The sequence below is a fragment of the Vespa velutina genome, chromosome 23, assembly GCF_912470025.1.
Source record: "Vespa velutina chromosome 23, iVesVel2.1, whole genome shotgun sequence".
Lineage (NCBI taxonomy): Eukaryota > Metazoa > Arthropoda > Insecta > Hymenoptera > Vespidae > Vespa > Vespa velutina.
The window spans coordinates 112510-134666 of record NC_062210.1 but is presented as its reverse complement, the minus strand read 5'-3'; the positions used below and the strand labels follow the sequence as shown (position 1 = coordinate 134666).

General features: G+C 35.9%; 1 protein-coding gene across 2 annotated transcripts in view; it reads right to left on the bottom strand.

Annotated features, from left to right (window-relative positions):
- Nucleotides 1-8652: 8652 nt before the first annotated feature.
- The window catches only part of LOC124956630 (bestrophin homolog 15), a 66677-nt gene continuing 53172 nt past the window's right edge, over nt 8653-22157 (bottom strand). For both annotated transcript variants that reach the window (XM_047512685.1, XM_047512686.1), the window contains exons 5-10: nt 19016-19254; nt 15436-15567; nt 14356-14463; nt 14023-14283; nt 13635-13893; nt 8653-12567 (exon numbers count right to left, since the gene is read on the bottom strand). In XM_047512685.1, the coding sequence (XP_047368641.1) occupies nt 11510-12567; nt 13635-13893; nt 14023-14283; nt 14356-14463; nt 15436-15567; nt 19016-19254 (2057 nt within the window). In that variant the 3' untranslated portion in view covers nt 8653-11509. The remainder of the gene's footprint in view (nt 12568-13634; nt 13894-14022; nt 14284-14355; nt 14464-15435; nt 15568-19015; nt 19255-22157) is intronic.

Here is a 22157-nt window from a genome sequence, read left to right as displayed (position 1 = left end):
ACCACGTACAAATCAAAAGATGTACTCAATATATTTCCAATCTGTATATCTCGTTCCTCTTTTAAATAATATATAATTACTATTAAATGTTGTTTATATTTAGCAATAAGACAAAAAATAATAAAATAGAATTTATTCGACTGATACTCATTTAACAACTCTTCCCTGTTATTAGTAGGACATATTATATATCACAATGTATTTCCTTACTTGTGTTATTGGATCAAATATAATTTTACACGTGGCACAGAGCGAAAGGAATAGACAGACAGAGAGAGAGAGAGAGAGAGAGAGAGATAAAGAAAGAAATCTATAGACGAAATGGTATGCGCTATAAAGATTTCTATCGCCACAAACCGCAACGATCTCTTCGATCGACGTAGAGAGCAACGTTGAGACGATGGAAGGAGAGAACGATTTCAAAGGATTTAAAGACTCGTTACTCGAGGAGTAACGAACGACAAAGGGCCCTTACAACGTGGCAGGCATTCAACAGGAATGTGATTTCGAAACGACCCGTCGACTTGGGTCACGATCGTTGGAATAACGATCCTCTAGTGGACAGCAACTACGACGACGACGAAGATGCCGTCCTCGTCGTTGTCCTCGTCCTCATCGTTGTCCTCGTCCTCGTCGTCGTCGTCGTCCTCGTCGTCCTCGTCGTCGTCGTCGTCGTCGTCGTCGTCGTCGTCGTTGTCGTCGTCGTCGTCGAGTCGAGTCGAGTCGAGTCGAGTCGAGTGCACGGCTGCATTCGCGTTCGACAAACTCGATCGGTACGTATCTCTGTCTTTCTCCCTCCATCCACCAAGGGAGTTTCTCGCGCGACGTGATGGATGGTACGAAGGCACGCACATGCGCTCGCCGTTATGCTAATTAGACGTCTAATCAAAGCCTCGTTTATTCATGCTTCCCAACTCGCACCCGTCTCCGAGAGGACCATGTTACGAGCGTAATTGTTTCGAACGTCGTTCGCTGGACAAAATTGAAATACGATCGCGTACGTATTCGTTGCTTCTTGGTAGAGAGGAAAAAAGAAAGGAAAAGAGGAAATAAAAAAGAAGAAAATGTAAAGAAAAGAGAAAAAAAAAGAATGTAAAACTCCAGAAGTATGTATGTACGTATATGGAAGGCGTATAAATTTACATTCACGTCGCGAAGTCGCTTCTCACCGAGTTGGCTCGGTAGATAAAGCTCGTTTGCAAAATATACGATTTCATTACACATCTTATTCTACATTTAAACGCAGCCAATTAGCTCGATAGTACCTAAGTTACATTATATGATACATCAATTAAATTGCAAGTAATATCTCGATTATTCGAGACTCACCACGTTGAGATTGATACATAGTGTGATTTACATTTAAAAATTCTTATTTTTATGACTAGCCAAAAATTTATATGCCCTAAAATTGTCGTACCAACAGAGATAAACGAGCGATTATGAGAAGAAACCATTTCTAAGAATCAACTTATATGTAAATACTATAAGTCATATAGAGTTACTTTTTAAAATCTTGTAATCTCTAGGAGGAAAATAGAATATAATAAAATTTCTGTAAAAACTCAATACACAAACTACTAAATACTAATCTAAAAGTAATTATTCTATTTAATAGAATAGTACGTTTCTTGTTACTTACTCCATTTCGATATTATACCTTGTATACACGTATGTACATAAGAACGCAGGTATTCGACTGAAAATGCAACATAAACGCAGCTTGCACTTGGCGCTCGGGACGCAGCACCGTGAAATGTCCGAGCGCGCTTCGCTACTTTATTTATGTAACCGGATTCGTCCTTTTCATCCTTTTTTCTACTCTTCCTTTTCTTTTTTTTACATCCCCACCGTTCTATCCTCCTTCATTGCACCTCTCTCTGGCATACGGGAGCGGTCCGGACAGACGACGATAACATCAGTCATTTATATCGACGATTATAATTTATAAGGAGGTATAACGTAATATAATACGCAGAGCGAGCATTAAAAAGATGGATGCAAGAGCCGGTCCTTCGCAACGGGTCTTCGCTTTGTCCGTACGCTGCGAAAGTCGTCGTTCAAAAGTGCGAGCTTTGCGTACTCTTACATGCATATGTAGGTATGTCGTATGTGTAATCGCAGAAGAAGAGAAAAGAGGAGACTACGTCGCGCGAGAAATTCTTCACCCTTTCTCCGATAGGGGAGACTCGTCTTTACCTTTCTCTCTCGGTCCTTCTTTCTCTTTATTCGAACATATTCGTATATCCCCACAATTCACTGAGTTTGCCTTAATAAGTGTAATGTGATCCCTGTGTAACCCACCCACCCACCCCCCCCGCTCCCCAATGCTGGAACGATGAAAAAGATATATACAGGGTGTCTCGAAAATATTTTCACCTTGAATATGTTATTTAAGAATTTTTTCAAATGAAAATCTGGAAAACATTTAGATATTTATTATAAATATTTATCATACGTAAATAATTTCCTATGTTTCTTGTATAATGTTAATTTATTGGCTTTTTGTTGTTGTATTACTTAATTGGAATATGTCTGTCGGGTGTTATGGGAAAAAAGGAATACGAAAAGTCTAGAGAAAGGGAAATCTGGTGAAGGAAAGGGCGTGGGTGTTAAAAAGTGAGGGCCACGCCTTTGGGTCCGTAGGAGTTACACAATTATATTTAACGACAACAACAACAACAACAACAACAACAAGCATAATAATAATTATAATAATAACGATATCGATGATAATCTTAACAATGATAATAGTGATAATGCTGCTATTGATGATGAGGACGATGATGATAAAAATGATAATGATAGTGATAATTATAAGAATAATAATGATGATTATTAAAATGATAATGATAATAATAATAATAAATAATGATAACAATAATAATAACTATAATAGTAGTAGCACGTACAAAATGTATGTGGGAGGAGATGAAGTGGAAGATAATAATTACGTTAAAAAGATAGATATATGCGAAATTCTGCGAACGTCTTTCTCGATGATCCAATGACCCTTAAATCTCTTGTAAAGTTAAATGAAACATTCCCATTGAAGTCCTTTCGACCTGAGCTAAACAGTTGCCAATTTCCTCTCTCTTTCTCTTTCTACTCGTTTTTACGAGAGAAATCGATCTATCGGAAATAATAAAATCCTAATGAAAGCTCAGCTAACGGTACGACGGCTTAACGAGGAAACTCAGGAGGTGAGGCGCGAATGAAAAGAATGATTTACGTTCGCGATTCACTCGTAGGCGGACGAACACGCGCGATCGCTCGAACATCGAAAACTGTACAAAATACATTCGGACCTTTTCTCGTTGGTACAATGTCGATGACTACCTACTGGGCATGATCTCGATGTAGGCGAGCTCTTAAAACGATTTCTCGGATTAACTTGCCGATATATATATATATATATATATATATATATATATACATTTGGCAAGGTGTATTTCTATTCCACACGTAATTATCTTTTCGCGCAATGGATAAAGATCTGAAATACAGAAAAAAGAAAGAGAAAAGATTCAAAAACTAAGTTGAACAGAAGGTTAGATTAAAATTAAGAATACCTAAGAAATGTCAATGCAATCATATTATTCTATTAATTTTATTTCTCCTTAAAATTAAACAAAGTTCCACTTAAATATTTTCTCGATAGATCGAATCGTTTGTATCTCACTGAGTGAAAAAAAATTGAATTTTTAAAGGATTATCCATTCATTTTAAAGCATTTAGTAGTAAAAACAAAGAAACGCATGTTTCATAATTTTTAACGCTTCGCAAATTTATACCGGTTTGAAGAGGGGAAAGGGGAACCTAGAAAAAATGTGTGCTCTGTGGATATACCCTTGTTAGTAATAACTACCTAGGATGATGAGCAAGGAAGGAGAAGAAGAAGTCGAGCGAAAAGATCGAGGAAACGTTTTGCGCGAAACGAGCCGTGATCAAGCTTCGTGGGCGTCGATCACGAATAGAGGAAGAGAGAGAGAGAGAGAGAGAGAGAAGGATCGTCGATCTTATGGATCATGGTTTAAACGGGATCGGCTCGATCTATGACGGATACTTTTAGAGGGTGGGGAAGGTGGAAGAGTGTACCGACAGTTTCTATCATTCCCACGCCCACCATCTTGTCTCGGTAGTCACGAGACCACTCGAAGAGAATCCTCGGAAGAGGCTGCTCGTAGTCTCTAACCACCTTACATTACGATGAAAACGTTCCGATCATACATCGATCCTCCCGTTCTCTTCGATCCTTGGTTCTCCGTCCTCGAGAAATCTCGACAAAGGCAGATAAGCAAACTGACTTGCTGGCAGGCAAACAGGCAAGTGAACGAACAAGCGAACGAGCGTTCGACAAACCTTTGACCTTTCGTTAAACAAATTTGAAAAACGACGTCTTCGTACGATAATTCCTTACCATTCCTCGACGACGTATAGAGCTCTTAAATGCCCTACGAGTAGGAAATATCGCGGAATTACTTGCGTTATGTAAACGTAATACACGAATCAGAGAAATATATCGCAGACTGTTACAACAAAACAGCGGGACATTGTATCTTGGCTATCTCACGACTTCCATGGTTATAAGAGATCTACTGGAAGGAGGGCCGAGCGTAAATGTCCTCCTAATAAAGGTAACGTCTGGATTTTATCTTTCGGTAATCTGCGCAGTAATGCCGAGCGTCCGCTTTGATCTCTTGGCGCTTTGATGAGAGTCCAACGTAACTGTGAGAAAGAAGGAGAGAGAGAGAGAGAGAGAGAGAGAGAGAGAGAGCTCTTTCTACACTTCACGTTTTTGCCTCTAAACATGCCGCAAAAGAACACTTAAAATCTACCGATATTTTGCTTGCTATATTCTACGCCTACACTTACTATCCTCCAAGTAGTGACATTCGTAAAGTCGTCAACGACGAGTTGTCTCGATGAAAAACAAGCCTTGAACGAACAACCAAATGCGACTCTACGAGTTTCGTATTCCGTGCTGGAAATCGTTTAGTTTGCCAAGACGATCGAGTAAGGAATCCAACCTACGCGTGGATCATGCTCTTCCTCCTCCTACTCCTCCTCTTCCTTTTCTTCCTCGTTCTTATTAGACCACCTCCTTGAGATCGACGAGCTTCCTTCTAAACGATATCCTGGTTATCTCCTTAAGACGAGACTCGATGAAATCCTGATTAGTGATTACCGACGTAGATGCTTACATACATATCGCCCTCGGCATGCCGATGTTCACGTTCTAATATTTCAACATTTTATGAGACTCTCCTATCTTTATGCTCTCCTATCTTGAGAATATAGCTGTATTGTATTTGTATTCTTTTTAAAAACTTATAGATCATCCGTAATACCATTCGTATATGATTCGTATCAGATCGAAATTCTTCCAGGAAATTAATTTATTCGATTTTTTGAACAAAATATCTTATGTTACTCTACATTAATATTTGCAATTCAATGGTCTTCATGTAACATCAAACAAAACAAGCTTGAACAAAATATTTTTATCATCATTGTAATATAACAATATATGTGTGTGTGTGTGTGTGTATGTGTGTATATATATATATATATATATATATATATATATACATATACTTATATATAGAAAAATTAAATTTAAGGGAATAATAGTTTATCTTAAAAAAACGATCATTAAAGTAAATTTGACATGGATCTTACGATAAATGATATTTCATTTTATAAGAAGATCTAACTTGAATAAACGGATATATTGATATTTGATAAATTTTTAGACACAGTTATTTCGAAGAAATGATCTCAAAAAAAGATAAAAAATAATGAAAGAAATAAATAACATTATATGAATTTCAAAGTTCCCTCTATGTTTATTAACTATGAATCTTAATTCTATTCGGTCGATTACTTAAAAACATCGCGTCGTCACGATATAATCGCATTCTTACAAATATTTCACGTAAAGAAAGAATATAAAACAGTAAAAAAAATTAATCTACCAAGTGTATACTATTATTTAGTATACATTTACGACTTTTATTGATAAAATCCAATTATATTTATATGATTATTATCCTATGTAATATCCATCGTTAAATAATACAACGAAAATAGTGAGATATTTCGTTAATGAATATAAAAAAGAATTATTATTCCATTGTATTTAGAAATATAACGAATACAATCTAAGAAGATCATTAAGACGAACGAGGTATCGAATATTTGTTTGTGATTTCATTGATATTAATATGTATCAGTATATCTCCATTTCTTTCTCGACGGTGGACGCTTAATTGCCTACATGTAATGTGCAGACGAACGGAATAAATTGGGCTCTTTCTTTCTGTCTTTCTTACTTTCTTTCTTTTTTTCATTTGCTTCTTATTATTATATACATTTCTATGCCTCGAAAAGCTTGTAACGTCTGCGAAGTGATCGGATGTCCTCTTATGGTCCTGTCAAAAGTCAATCTTCATTAAAATTCCATACAATGTAAGCCTTCGTATATTAAACGATAAGGTTTCGCGTTTCTGCAGGAGCCCCTCCCTCTCGCCTCCTCGCATTAAGTTCGTCGGCAAACCGGATTTGGAGAAGAGATCGAAAATAGTCGTTCAGAGAGGAGTTCTTCTCTGCTCATGTGAGGAGAAACGCGACTTGACGTATATTCGCATGATCGATCGTGCAGGCAGCTAGATCGCGGACGGATTGCGAGCGAGAGAACCAAGATAGAGAGAGAGAGAGAGAGAGAGAGAGAGAGAGAGAGAGAGAGAATAAGGAAAAAGGGAAAAGGGAAAAAGAATAAAGAAAAGAAAGAGAAAGAAAAGAAAAGAAAAGAAAAGAAAAAAGAAAAACCATCATGAAGACGAGGGATAGGAAGAAAGATATGAGTGGAACACGAAGGTGTCAAGGATATTCAACGCGAGAAGGGGGTGGAGGGAGAGGGAGGGATGGTTGTGGGCTGAGGTTGGTCCATAAAGATGGAGAGACTACTCGATATAGCTGAGTGCAAACGCATACTCACTACGATAAGGAAACGTCCGGCGAACATCGCGTAAGCGGCCACGCTCTGCCCGATAATCCGCGAGACGCATGATTTATTATTACACTGCAGCATTCTCAACGCCAAGACTCAGAGATCCCACCGCGATTTCGTTCTCTTTACAAATTCTCAAAAATCTAACATGACTATCTTACCTGACCATTCATGTACTCTTTTTCCATGAATCTGATAAAAAAGTGGCTCCTTTTTTATCCTTTATTTAATTAAATATAATTACTTATTAAGTTTACAATTCTTTTTGTATATAAATATACTATTGAAATAAAATATTCATAATCAAATGGAAAAATAAGCCAAACATTTAATTTTAATTAGTAAGACGAAATGTATCATTTGTATCACTCGCAGCTCTAATACTATATACAAAGTTATATTCATAATTTTTTTTACGGAAAACAAAAAAAAAGGAACAATATTGTAGGAAAGTACGATCGATAAGCGAGCGACCGTCGGACAAACTACCGCGTACTATCGCGCAAACCTTCAAGATCACAAGATAATGCAACAGCGTCTACGTAATGTAAACATTAAAGGAACAACATGTCCTTTGTACGTTATATACGTATAATGACACATACCTAAATCGATTTAGACGATTTATGGAAAAAGAAAGGGCACATAAGCCTATATGTGCTCTTTTTCCATCAATGGCCGTCAATTTTCTAAAAATATAACTGTCCGAGTAAATAAACTTTACAACTTGCACAATCTTCAAAGGCAGTTATGACAGTAGAACAGACTCATTGCACGAATAGATATTACAGTACCGTGCGATTTGAGTTGATTGCAACGACGACGAATAGATCGTTAGGACGACGGGTGCACCTAATAAATATTTATCGTCTGATACATATTAGACAGTTCGGTGTGGATAATGACGATCGTGCAAGCCACTCCTATTTGTTTGAGAGACTCGAGACAACGAAGTCTCGTTGAAGCTGCACACTTTGCTATCATACGTTCGGTCCTGTTATTTTAAAGTGTCATGTTGTGCCATTTGAAAATTTCACATCGAGCAATTACCTGCCAGCGATTTGATAAATTGCCCTATCAATAATATCTGTCGCTATGAGGCTTTTCGAGATTTTCAATTAATAAATCCGTCAACTCTGATTCTTTCTAATACGTATACGGGACCTCATGAAAATTCTTAGGTGGATCAAAAGTTTTTAAATAATTTTACAGATCAATTGCGACTTTTCCGAAACTTTCTCGATTAATTTTATCAAATTGTAAAACTCCAATTCTAGCTCGTTAAACTACAAAAAAAAAAAGCCCAAATAAAAGGCTAAAAAGTTTCTGGAAAGAACAATTAATTTTTGACATTGCTTAGAAACTTTTTACCTGCCCTATAATTTTTTTTATATATGAAATACAATCGTTGAAAGGAAAATCCCTTTCGAAAATTTGATAACTCTACCCACGATAGATACTCTAATCGATCGGATATTCTATCTATTGGAATTACAATCAAGCTCAACGAGTCGTATGATATTACCGATTGTTGGTAAATCAGTTAGATCATCATTATTGTTATTATTATTCATTTCTTCTTTATGTAACCCGCAGAGTAGTTTATAATAAAAAAAGAAAAAAACAAAAGCAAAAACATGAATATTTAAAAAAAAATTTATTTTATTCTTGATTACATATAATATAATAGGGAAAATATAATATGAAACATCTCTACTAACTCATTATATCGCACGAACGTGATCGCGTGTCAGCCGATATTTTCCGAAATCGCTCGCACTTTCTTGTCTTCCTTATTCTTCGAGACAATAATTAGACATGTGCGATAATACAAAAAGGATTTGTTTATGCGTATACAAATGTATACATATATATATATATATACATACATATATGTATATATATATATATATATATATGTATATGTGTATATTTATGTATAAACAAATCTTTTTTATATATACATATATATATATATACATATATATGTATATACCTATATATAAAAAAATACTGCAAGATAAATATTTACAACACGAAATATTTCGTCTCGCCATCAGAGTCTTCGTACGTGTAAAACGTTCGGCTTCGCGACGAATCGTTCATTAAATACAGTAAAACATTGTCGCGTCATTTAAAAAAAAGGAAAAAAAATATTTATTTAATCGTCGATCGCATTGTTCGTTCGATATATGTAAATAACGAAAATATCTTCTCTTCCTCTTCTGCATCCACGAATTATCGAGCCAATCGACGAATTCAACGTAATATTTACAAAACTCTCAACGTTTGATCTTGCACGTATAAAAGCATGATCATATAATTAATTTACCCCGTTCGATTATCTTTAATTATTTAAATGTCTCACAAGTTGTAGAGCAACAATAACACAGCATCTACCGTCGCAACAAATACAAACAGACGCGCGCTCACACACGTACATATACACAGACAAACACGGACACATATATAATAAAGTTTCTTACTTCGCTAATATCGAGAACATCGATCGATACGTAAAACGATATTAACTTAATCAGTTAACTATGTACACGTAAGTACGTTTGTCGTAGGACAAACTTATGCTCGTTCATCCGATTTTGTTATATTTCATTTTATCAGCGATCGAAGACTTTGTCCGTTTAGATTTTGACTCACCGCTCTTTCTAATACATCGTGAAACTAAAAGACGACTATTTAAACCGCAAACAAGTGTATTATACATACATATACATACATACATACATATAAATATATATATATATATATATATATATATATATATACATATATGTATATATATCATGTTGGATTATTTGTCATCTTCTATATCTTATATTTCATTGTTGAAGTACTCGCAAAGATCTTGTAGATCTCGAAAAAACTAATACTCTTTCTATCTATATATTAGTCGAAAAACATATTTGCCATTCGACAAAGCATATGTAGATTTCTAGAATGAATGAATCTATAAAACATCGACAACTATGTAACAGCTTTATACAATATTTCGATATGGCATAATCATTCGTGTATAATCATACGCGAAGAAGTGCATAGAAATTCATTGTTCTAGTATCACGTATACGAAACTTTCGAGCCGACCGTCATTGAATAAATATGGCAATTGTCTTCTTATCGTGAAAAAGACGTTCTCCTTCGGTTGGAAAAACGCATACCTATTTACAATGGCATACATAAAGTTTTGCATATGTCAATAGCCCGTAAATAGTAGAATATCGTTACATACTCTTAGATACAATCCCATCATAAATCGTATAATATAAATATGTATAAAACTTCATATCACACATGACGAAATACACAAATTATACATGTACATATATATATATATATATATATATATGTGTATATATGTATATATATATATATATTTATTTATTTGTCTTACGTATCATAGTTGATGACTTCTATACTGCAACGCATTGATATTCACTCTTTTACGGTTCATTACAATCGACGATTTGGCCTATGATTTAACTGACAAAAGCTCGCTAAAAACTAAAGTAAAGGCCCTTTCCTATTCATGCTTCATTGTCAGCTCTAATTATTTTAATAAAAAACTAAAATAATCGGTTCTCGCCGAAATTCTACGCCGCGTTCGTTTTTTCGGTAATTTATACTATAGTTACGGTAATTAATATTATAGTTGTCAAACGGCAAAGATAAAGATGCATTCTACATTAACTCTAGTACAATATTGCACGTGCGATAAAAAAACAAAAAATATACAACACCATCGTACCATCTATCGAGTCCGAAATGACGAAATTTATTTCGCTCTATTTTAAAGACCATTATACTTATACGAGAGATTGCACTTTAGTAACGATTCAGCGATATACACATACACACACGCACACACGTAACACAACACGTGTTTTTTCATTTTTATTTATATTATAAAAGTTCTAGCTCGATTTTAAACTATGCCGTTGAGCGTTCCTAAAGATTATATGCACAAATAGATAGTATTTACAGGATATCGACTTGATCTTTAAAGTCATTTTCGAAATCGACGCGCCATCTACGAGACTACGGGTGTGTGAAAGTAAAATTCCTTAATAGAAAGTCATATTTGGTGAGGAACAAAAAAAAAAAAATAAGAAAAAGAGAGAAACAAAAAGATAACAAGAAAAAAAAGAGAAAAAGATAAAAATAATAATAATAATAATAATAATAATAATAATAATAATAATAATAATAATAAAAATCCGTAAAAAGCAGTCTCGCGATCGATGCTATTGTCCATGAAATAGTTTCGATGGTTTGACTCCTGCCACGTCGTACTATGTACAAGAAAAGAAGCGAAAAGAAGAAGAAAAAAAAAAAAGAAATACATCACAATAGTGGAAAAGGTAGATCGAAATATCTTTTATCTTCTTCTCGTACGATCTCTAATTCGCGAAAGCGGAATTAGCACGAAAACGCTAAAGAGGAAAGACGAAGAAGGGTCCTGATAAGAAAAAATTTCGGTCAAACATAGACCTCGCCCCTTTTGCTAGGAGAGCCTGTCGTCTGGGTTGGTACAATCGGTGCCGTTGAGATCGCAGCGTTGTTACAAGAAGCGCTACTTATTTTCCTCGAGGTCTCCTGATTACGCTGCTGATTGTTCCTCGTGAGTTCATGACCGAAACTATTGGTTCTAGGTCGTAAATCGTGATTTGGAGAAATTATAGCGAGTCTGTCTAAATTATGATTATCGTGTCTACTTGAAACAGAAGCTGCACGAGTTTCTCTCGGTTGGAGACCTGGAGAATGGGGCAAGGACATGCTTCTATCTTCCTTTAATTGGATAACGGGTGGTCCAGGTAAAGAGGCTGATCTTCTGCCACGTGGTTCTATCGCAGTTTGCAGATGGGTCTCTTGTGTAGTTGGCAAAGCTACGACATATCCCAGTTTCTCTGGATTCATAAGAATTGGAGAACGATCGTTGTAACTGTCGAAGGTAGGTGAACTTCCGTTACTAATTACGGGACTAGTATTATCGCCGATTAATGGGGTACTTCTCTCTTCTTGACCAGTGATACTTTCGCTTCTACTACTGGAACTTCCGCTTCCTGAACCTTCCTCCTCGCTACTGTTGACTTCCGTCAAGGTAGCCTGAATCGTGTTATTGCTCTGTATGTTCGTGGGTCTGTACGAAGAAGCTGATGTAGTCGTGACCAAACCTAACTGCGTCAGCTGGCTCATAGTCACTGGCGTTAGAGTAACAGGTGCTACCAAACCGGCGCCAGTTAAAGTCGGTGACAATACCGCTTGTGCCAAAGCAGCTGCACCCGATTTCGCATTTGCTGGCGTTCCCTCGGTCTCCTGAATCGGCGACAGGACCACTTGGACCACCGGTAAATCAGTAGTATAATGGCCATTCGCTGGTATAACGCCAACAACGCCAGCACCGATGTTGGCCGTATTGCTCGCCGACAACGCCAATCTCTGCTCACGATCGACTACCTCCTTTGTTACGTCCGGGGTCGGTATACGTGGCCTGTTCTTCAAGGATACTGGCACCGAGTTCAACTTCGTCATCGTACCTATGATTAGAAATGAATTAACTTTCTTCGAGTTCCGTATAGACCGAGGACACTTCCTCGAACAAAATTTCGATTAAACCGAGAATCTTAGATATTTTCTAGGAAACGAGTGCCATTCTATAAGGAAAGTTAATGACCACGAGGTTTGTTTCGATGTTTATTGCTTTCGCACGATGACCAATGTAAAGAAACTCATGATCTTTCCGTGTTCCGTCTTGTCACGATTTTCAAGAGTAGAACGAACGAGGATGATTGTTTGATTATACCGGATCGCGCATTCTTATTTCTTCTTTATTTCTATCTATTCCTTGCGTTTTTCTTTTTTCTTTTCTTTTCTTTTCTCTTCTCTTCTCTTCTCTTCTCTTCTCTTCTCTTCTCTTCTTTTCTTTTCTTTTCTTTTCTTTTCTTTTCTTTTCTGTTCTGTTCTTTTTTTATCAAAACAAGTGATTGGAAAGAGAGGAGAAAGAAGCACAAGGCCTCGAGTTTTTTCTTTCGAGGCACGTGGCAAGTAATTGCGGAAATCGATGAGGTTATACAAGGTCGTATGGGTGTACGCATTGCGTAATTCGCGCGCTCACGGAACTAGGGGAATCAAAGATAATTGAAAATTCGCGAATTTTTGCTTTCCACGATTATTTTCATGCGATTCTTCTACGATTGATCGTTCGATGTTTCTCTTCACCGGCGGTGGTCTTTTATAATATGGTCTGGTTAGAACAACATAATACTCGTTCCTCGCGTCAGAACAATTCTAAGATGTATACGAGAGACGAGTCTTACGAGCGATTACGCAAGGACACGTTATTGTCCTTTGAGCGGTTTGAAAATTAACACGCCGCGTTATGGTGAATGACTCGTAAAAACAAGAAGCTACAATATCATCAGCTAACATGCTTCCAACTATGCTGGAGCTCAATGATTAAGTTCATCGACGTTGTTCTTCTTTGTTTTCGTTTATATTTAAGAACGATCAATTAATGGCACATTAAATCGTTCGGGGATAAGATACGTAACAACTATTTTTAATAGATTTTGTTCTTGACTTCTCTCTTACGTAAAATACACACCTTGCCTGCCCATTCGTTGACTGCGGATACTTTTACGACCTACGAGACGGTCATACAGCGATATTTTCAAATTTGGATTAGTTGCCGTTGGCAAGCCCCCTGTTTCGGGACTACTGTATACGCTGTTGTGACGATTTCGTGCAAAGAAACCTCCTCCACTGCTATAAGTAGTCGATGAACTACGTACGGAACCCATTCGCGTGATTTGCCGTTGAAGCCAATTCTTTCTTCGCTCCACCAATGGGGTGTCTACACTTTCCTACAAGATATATATGTATATATATATATATGCATACAATATTTAAATTTAGCCGTGGAAATGACGTGCAATGTGAAGAAGAAAAAAATTTGATCAATGAATACATTTCAAATATTCAATTTCACTCACATAATCTGCATACATGTCATCCTGATGGACCTTGCGATGTTGCACGTGACTATGAATTTGTGTTCCCATCATTACATTAGCGTAAAGAGCATCGCTGTCCTTTACCTTGTAATGTTCCGCCGAACCCTTTGGTTCTTCTCGTCGATATTGCTCGCTTGCGACCGTATATGGAAGATCTCGAGGCACCACTTCGTCCCAATATTGATCTTTCAATAATTCAGGATGCTCTTCGTGCATCTCATCGACGATCATATAACCAGCCTAATCGAGGGATTTCGTTAGCTCGCATTAAATTATATTAAATAAAATATATTTGAAATATTTTTAACTTACTTTAATGTGTCTATCTATCAGCCAATTTAATTCGATATCATCGTCGTCCTCGCCGAAAGGATTAATAAGTACCTCGGCTACTTTCAGCCATCCAACATAAAAACAAAACTAAAAAGAGATCGCAAATTAATTTATTACGCGAAAGTACATTCGTCTATGTCAACGAATTTTAATTACTTCGTTTTTTCCTTTTCATTATTAATTAATAATGCAAATGGAAAATTATGTATATTAACAACGCATGTTCGAAATGATCACCCTTAGATATTAATAAAAAGTGTCGTCAAGATAATTTTTTAAGTTTTCGACGATACTCTTCCACGATTATTTCACGTCAAGTCTTCTCCGATGTATTTTTACGTTTCTCCCACTGTTATTTATTTTGAACAGAAAATCTTTTGTTATCTGGCATTATGGAAATTAAGATTGGATCCTTCAGCATGATTGAACACGAGGCAAAATTATAAATCAGTCTTTGCGAAGAATTGTTTTCAAGAGATATTTCAAGGATAAAGATGTTTGGCCTTCAAATTCCTTTTAATTTAAATTCTATAGAATTTTTCTGCAGGTTTTGACTGCAAATTCTCGATGAAAAAAATCTCCTATAATTCTAATAGAGTGAAACTATTTAAAAAGGCTTTGTAAAATGGTTGAAACAATCGTGCAAGGGCATGCGAGAATAGTCGAAAATTTTAAAAAGCCTCTTAACGCTTTTATATTAAGCACAAAAATGTTTATTTTCAAATGCACGTGAAATAGTTTTCTATCATGTCGCCCGTGTTATTAATGAATAAAAGAAAAACAATTAAAGTCCATTGATAATTTTTGAAATTGCAAGTAATTATTTTTGATTGCCCATCATAAACTCCATTAAATGTCTTTGAATGCGTTTGTTTTGCTCATGGGCATTGAAATTAAATTGTTCGAATTTGTTCCCATACCCATATAAAATAAAATAATAATAAACATGTTAAAGACAAATTTATATATTGCGCAAAGGAAATATATGTTTGTAAAAAAAATTATCTACTTTTTACACTTACTGTACGTACTCCGATCTAATTATTATGCATTTCGTACCTGTAGGGCCGTGAAAAAAGGAAAATACATGTCCGGTTCCTCGTATTTCCCACCACCCGCTTCAGTGCGTTCGATAAACTGTCTACCGAGTAGAGCCGAGAAGAAGTACGCGTAAAGCGACAGCGTAACAACCTGAAAGGCAAACATAGTCACGCATTAATAATTTCGAGACATCGTAAATGCAAATGACTGTACGAAGTTGTACGTTAAACTATGAATTTTAATAATCCTTCATTTATTTCTATGCTCGCTTTTGTATACACTTATTCGACGAATCCTTCAACAAATCACCTTGCTAACGCAAGTATGTAGATATTATTATTTTTGGATTATGAATACTTTGAAATTCCAATTAAACAAATCTATCTACATTATGGCGGTTAAAAAGGGGGAGAAAAAAAACAAAAAAAAAAAAAAGAAAAAGAAGAAGAAGAGAATAAAAGAAGAGATAAGGAAAAGAGATAAGGAAAAATATATTAACGCAATGATTTTGTTGACAACTGGTAGGCATTACAAAAAAAGGAATCGATCCGATATGAATGAATATCAAGGACAATACTCACGCCTTTCTCGACGAAGGCCATCGGGAAACGGTAGTTTATGCAAAAGCAAAACATGCTCTTTACTTACGTGAAAGACAAAGAGCGAAAGAAAGAAAGAAAGAAAGAAAGAAAGAAAGAAAGAAAGAAAGAAAAAAGAAAAAAAACGAGAAAAAAGAAAAGGAAAGAAACGAACCATTCGTTCGCCACCAATCAAAGTTCTTCGCGGTACACGACAACGTATTCGACCGATTCCTGAGCGTATGCGCCGTGAAATGGTCCCCGCAGGCGTGACGTATCGCCGCAAAATTACTGGCCAACTCTCCCGTCGACCTTGACCATGCAACGTGCATCACCTTCATGCACATACTGTGGCAACTGTGCTTACCATTTGCTTTTTACACTTTGTCATCTGCACAGGCTCAAAATCGATTTGCAAAATAAATCAACGAGATGCAAATTCGTTCGTTTACTTTTATTTTCCTCACTCACATTGCCGTTTCATTATTTTCCTTTATCATGGATAAGGGAATCTGCCATAAATAAACGGCCCATTTTCTCTTTAATAAACCTATAGAAATTAATTTATATGTTCTCTCTTATTATTGACGTCGGGCCCACAAGAGGACACGCAGGAAAAAGGACTGCGCGTCGTAGGAAAAAGGGAAAAAATCAAAGGCACTTGTTGTGCAAACGTGTAAGGTGAACGGTGAACATGGAAAACAGGCATTAAACTGTTCTGTAAACGTATCATTAGACGGCACGCTGTTGCAGAGCCAACGCTGTTACCGCGTAACCTTCTTGCAATTTCACCTCGAGCTCGATGAAAATCTATCCATCTCGTCCAGAGTGTAACTAAAACGAAATGATCGTAAATAATGATGCCAAAATTTGTTGCACTTTTTTCGGACATCGTCAAAAACATTCGATATAACGGGGTGGGAAAAATTAATTCAAATAGGAACAAAGTCCTGTAATAAGAAATATATAAGCGAGAGAAAAGCGTAGTAGGAATAAGGAAAAAATATGCATATAAGGATATGTAGAAGTAGAAACGTCGGTTTAAAAAGTAGATAATTGTAGATGGAATACTCTCAAGCGTTGTTTTACAACGAGTATGCTTGTATAAGCATAATATATATTGACGAGCACCGATGCTCGATTATACAGCGACGTAAATCACGAAATAAATGATTACATCGAAATGCGTCGTCTTGCTTATCTCATGGCAAAGCTTCATCATTCAGAACTAAGAACGTTCATACGTCGATATGTAAAATCTTTTCTATCAACGAATGATCGGTTGCTTCGTATCGGCCAAACATTAAACGCTCCTTTTATTTTTATCCTCCCATTATTATTGTTAATACCGCCATCGTACAGTTAGAATCTTTGATTTAAACATGATATATGTGATCGACATTATGCATTAGGCATATATGATTGGGAGAGTTTTGACGAACGAAAAGAGAAAAGAAGAGGAAAAAGGGGGGGGGGGGAGGTGGGGAAAAAAAAAAAAGAAGAAAAAAGGAGAAGAAGAAAATACTCTAAAGAAATGATTGTCCTATGATGTAATAAAAAAAAAAAATTTATCGCAGACAATTCCACTTCTATACCTCGAAAATTTGATATCCTGACACGACTCACGTAGCGTCGAAATTACGTAGCAGCCTGTCTCTTTAATACTGCGAAAATGATGACACTTGTGCTCGACAATTAGGAACGTTAGGTGATGAGCAGCAATTACGTTTGCACAATTCGCGTACATCATCTAATTGCGAGTACGAAAGCGGTTTGTCTTTCCAGGAAGGGAATTCATCATTTAAAGGGTCAGAAATGCTCGTTGGATAAAAGGATAACGAACTTAAGTTTAGTTCGTAAAACGTTTAGTTCGAGATATATTCGAATTCTTAACAAACAAAACGTGCTCGTTCATTTCCCTATAGAGTTAATGAACGATGAATGATTACAGAATAATTAGAAAGATGTATTTATTTTATTTATTTATTTTACTCGCACGACCTATTATGTCCGCGATAAAACGCAAAACACAGTCGATTTATTCGATGGAAAAGCGAAGAAGAGTTATGTAATATAAATCGTCGTCTGTTGACGACGTTGAAGCTATGGATGTCGATAATAACGACGAATGTCAGAAGTCGATGAAGATGTTCGCATCGAACATTGAACATCTGTCAATGACAACGGCGTAATAACTACGACAATGCTGCTACTTACGCGAATAGTTAATGATACCGAGAACAAGTATTGTTTCTTTATCTTAGAAAATATAAATAAAATAAAAAGATATCGAGATTTTACTGCTTTTCATCATCATTTTAAACCATCTTAAATAAATCGGATTCATTGATTATATAACCCGATAAATCGATAATTACATTTTTGCTCAATAGTCAACGACTAACGATTTAAATCCGAGATTTATACTCGTATAGAGTTTTTAATATATTCGCATCTGAGAGACAAGATATTTCTTACTTTCATATTTAATTACAGCTATGCGTAACGCGATACGTACGTGTACATTTCTGCCTCTAATCGTTCAAGAATGTAAAGTATTTCTGAGTATTTTTAACCTGTTCCTTCATTGCCAGAATTAATGTCATCAAAATTCTATAATCGTCGGTCGAGGAAAATGATTATTTTGTTTTTTCACATCGCTCGAATACTTTGTGATTTCAATTTAGAAATCGATTTTGTTTTCTGCCAATTGAATTATATTATATATAACTTATCTGCAGATCAATTTTTTGATATTTCTATTGACGACGATCACTTTTCAAACTCGGACGAAATTAAGATTAATGAGATTAAGATTGTTTGATATTACATTATCTTCAAGAGTCTCGTGAAAAAACAAAGAATGCTGAAAGTTTAATAATTTTCCAGTATTAAATCACGTATTTATGAAAAAGAAACAAACAATTAAAAAGGAAAGAATTTACGGAAGGCGTTAACTTCTCGCAACATACGTGCCAGGAAGTTGGATCGTAGCTGAATTCAATTTCGAGGCTACTCACCTGAGTGTAAACGAGAGGAACGCAAACAGTGTCGTAACCGATCAGTGCGCCAAGCCTCTTCCGGATGTCGCTGAGTTCGACAAGGAGGGTTTGCACTACTTGGTCACTGGTGATCAGGGCTTCTTTCCTTGCCCTATTGATGATATTAGTCGCCCAGACGAGCGGCATCCAATATTTCGACATGGCCGCTTTTTTGTTCATCATCTCGAAGATTTTTTTCTCCGACTCCATCATTAGACCTAAAAAGAAAAATATTTTATGTTTTTAGGCACGGCCTAAAGGACCGTCTCATTTATTCTTTTATATCGCTTCCAAAGAAGTCACAACCACACACACACACACACACATGTCGTTCACTAAATCAATAATTTTATTATAGTCAAAATATTGCGCCCTTTGTACCTTCGACCTTCGCTGCTTTTCCCGGAATATTTTTTTCTTTCTTTTTTCTTTAACTCAACCGACGTAATTCTTGGTGTGTTAATGACTAATACCATTTTAAATATTTCTCCATCAATTTCATCACTTGCATTGCATATGCGACCTTTTATGAATTTTCTTTTAATATCTCAAAATATCGCCAACATCAAAGCGAATGTTGGATCAAACCGAAATAACTTGTAGATCCACGTTTTATAAGTAATCACGTTTCATTTGTATATAAATTTTATGAAAATTTATTCAGCCGTATCGAAGGTAGAATGAATACAATCGCACATAACAATACGTACACAGGTGAATTTATTTACAATCGTTATAGATTTAAATATAATACTTAAAGATAGGAAAAGGTATCAAATAATAAATATCTCTTTTAAAGATATTCATTCGTTATGCCTTTGTTCATATCGAAAAGACAAGGATTACGGTTCTCTGTAATCGCGTTTAACCTTTCGAATGCCACGCAGCGCGATTGCGCGTTTTCGACATTTCATGTCGAAGAGTTTCAGAGCATCGGTCCACGTAGCGTAATCAACGGTACGCTATATGTTGAAAACATACGCTATCGCATTGCTTTAGCATTTTTCGATATGAATTAGAAACAAACGTGTTATCGCGTCGCTTGTCAAAAATTTTCGACAGAATTTTTTCAAAAATACCTGACGCTCAAATGCCTGAAGGATTATATACTCTCTTGGCGAAGAATAAATGTTTTTTTGAGAATTTAAAATGATACAAATACGTCAGAGAATGATTCGTCGATTGTTGCGTTAATTAATAAAGAATCCGCGTTGTTCGCAAAATCAAGAACAACGTGGAATGTTATCGATATCTAACAGCAACTTTCGCGCACGGTAATTTTAGTTTATGTTAGTGACTTACAGACGCGCACACCACGTTCTCGGACATCCACACGCGCGATGCATACGATATACGTGAAAGAGTGAAATATATACGTATAGTATATGCGTCGGCCTAGAAACAATCGGAGCTCGAAAGACGTAAGTGCGGGTAAATAAGTACAACTTTTCTGCGTTCGTGAGCAGTCTTAAAAGGCATCCATTTACGCAGAAGGATTTTATTATTTCAACACTTGGGGTATCACCGGCGTCAATTTCGTCATGGTACTGATTGAACTGGTTCCATTAATATTTCCGTATTATTTTCGCCGTCAACAAATACAAATTTATTATAAGATCATGAGTAATAAATCAAACACGTCCTTCGGGAATACGAGAATGGTGGTTCCACTCCACTTGTCTCACTTTCACCATAATCATAATTATTATTATTCTCTTGTTATATATTTTTATTGTTGTTGTTATTGTCATTATTATTATTATTATTATTATTATTATCAGCGTTACTTCTCACGCATTGCGATTTTATGACGATGTGACGGATTTCGACCAAGTCACGTATTATTTTATAATTTCTATATTGTTTCCCTGATTATTGTTCTTAAAACAGTTTTTCAATGTTTCTGTTACTTACGTTCATCTACGTAATCGTAATGCTTTAAGATAATCCATGAAATTTTTCGTTCCTATATCTTGCGCTATTATGATGAGTAATATTACTTGCAATGTTTCTTCCGTCTTAATTGTTACATTGATGCATTTCTGTCATTTAATACGGCGATGTCCGTAAGTTGAGATATTTTTTATTAATTAACGCAATATCCGGTATAATATTTACGACTACTATTCTGTTGGTATAAATTATTCTGTTACAGTATGATTTGTATTTTTCGTTTTCATAAGTCGACATTTTATTGCCAGTTTTTGGTATATGATTTTTGTTGCAGTGTTGGGTCTGTCAGTATAATCATTATTATTATAATTATTATTATCATTATTATTATTATATTGCTATATATGATTCAAAGGACCTTCACTTTTCAACATTCACGATTTTTCCTCTCTCCATATTTCCTTATTTTTTTATCAGCAGATATAAAAAACACAAGGAGTTAAACTCTATCCCATTAAGGAGATTGATAAATAATCAATTTATTAAGCAATTGAATTAATAAATAATTCAATTATTAAATGTCATAAAAATCATAAAAATAATTTCACGATTTAAAATTGGTTAGATCTTGAAACGTTGAATCGATGATTTCTATTCATTGAATTCGAAAGATTCGTCAAGGGGGTGGTCGTCGTGGAATTCACAAAGCAAGGTAGATTGGATTCTATTGGGAGACACATTACGACGATCGTCCTCGGACCAACAAAAACGATCTTAAAAGTCATGTCGAGCACGGTAGAGCATCGCAGGTATGGTCGATCGATATCGGATAGACTAACGGGAACTCGGTAATTTCTCTCGAGGGCATCTTTTTATTGTTAGATCAGAACGGCCGCGTTCTATGTCGGCTTACATAGCCATAACGAAGTCCGGATCATTCCTCTTTGATACTCTTTCCTCCTGGTATAAAAGTTAAAAGAAACGAGAACTCTTCCTCGGGGCCTGTTATCAAATAACTCGAGGCATAGTTGTGCCATAGACGAGTTCGCGTTCCTTTGAAAAACAATCTGTTATAGGAGAAGAAAAAAAGAGACGCGTTGATATCGACGCTGACGCCAGAGATCTTACTCCTTTCTCGTCGGAAAGGAGACAAGTGGTAACAGGTACAGGTAATGACCTTAACGTAAAAACCGACTCAACACCCGAAGAAACATCCTTGGATGTTGGT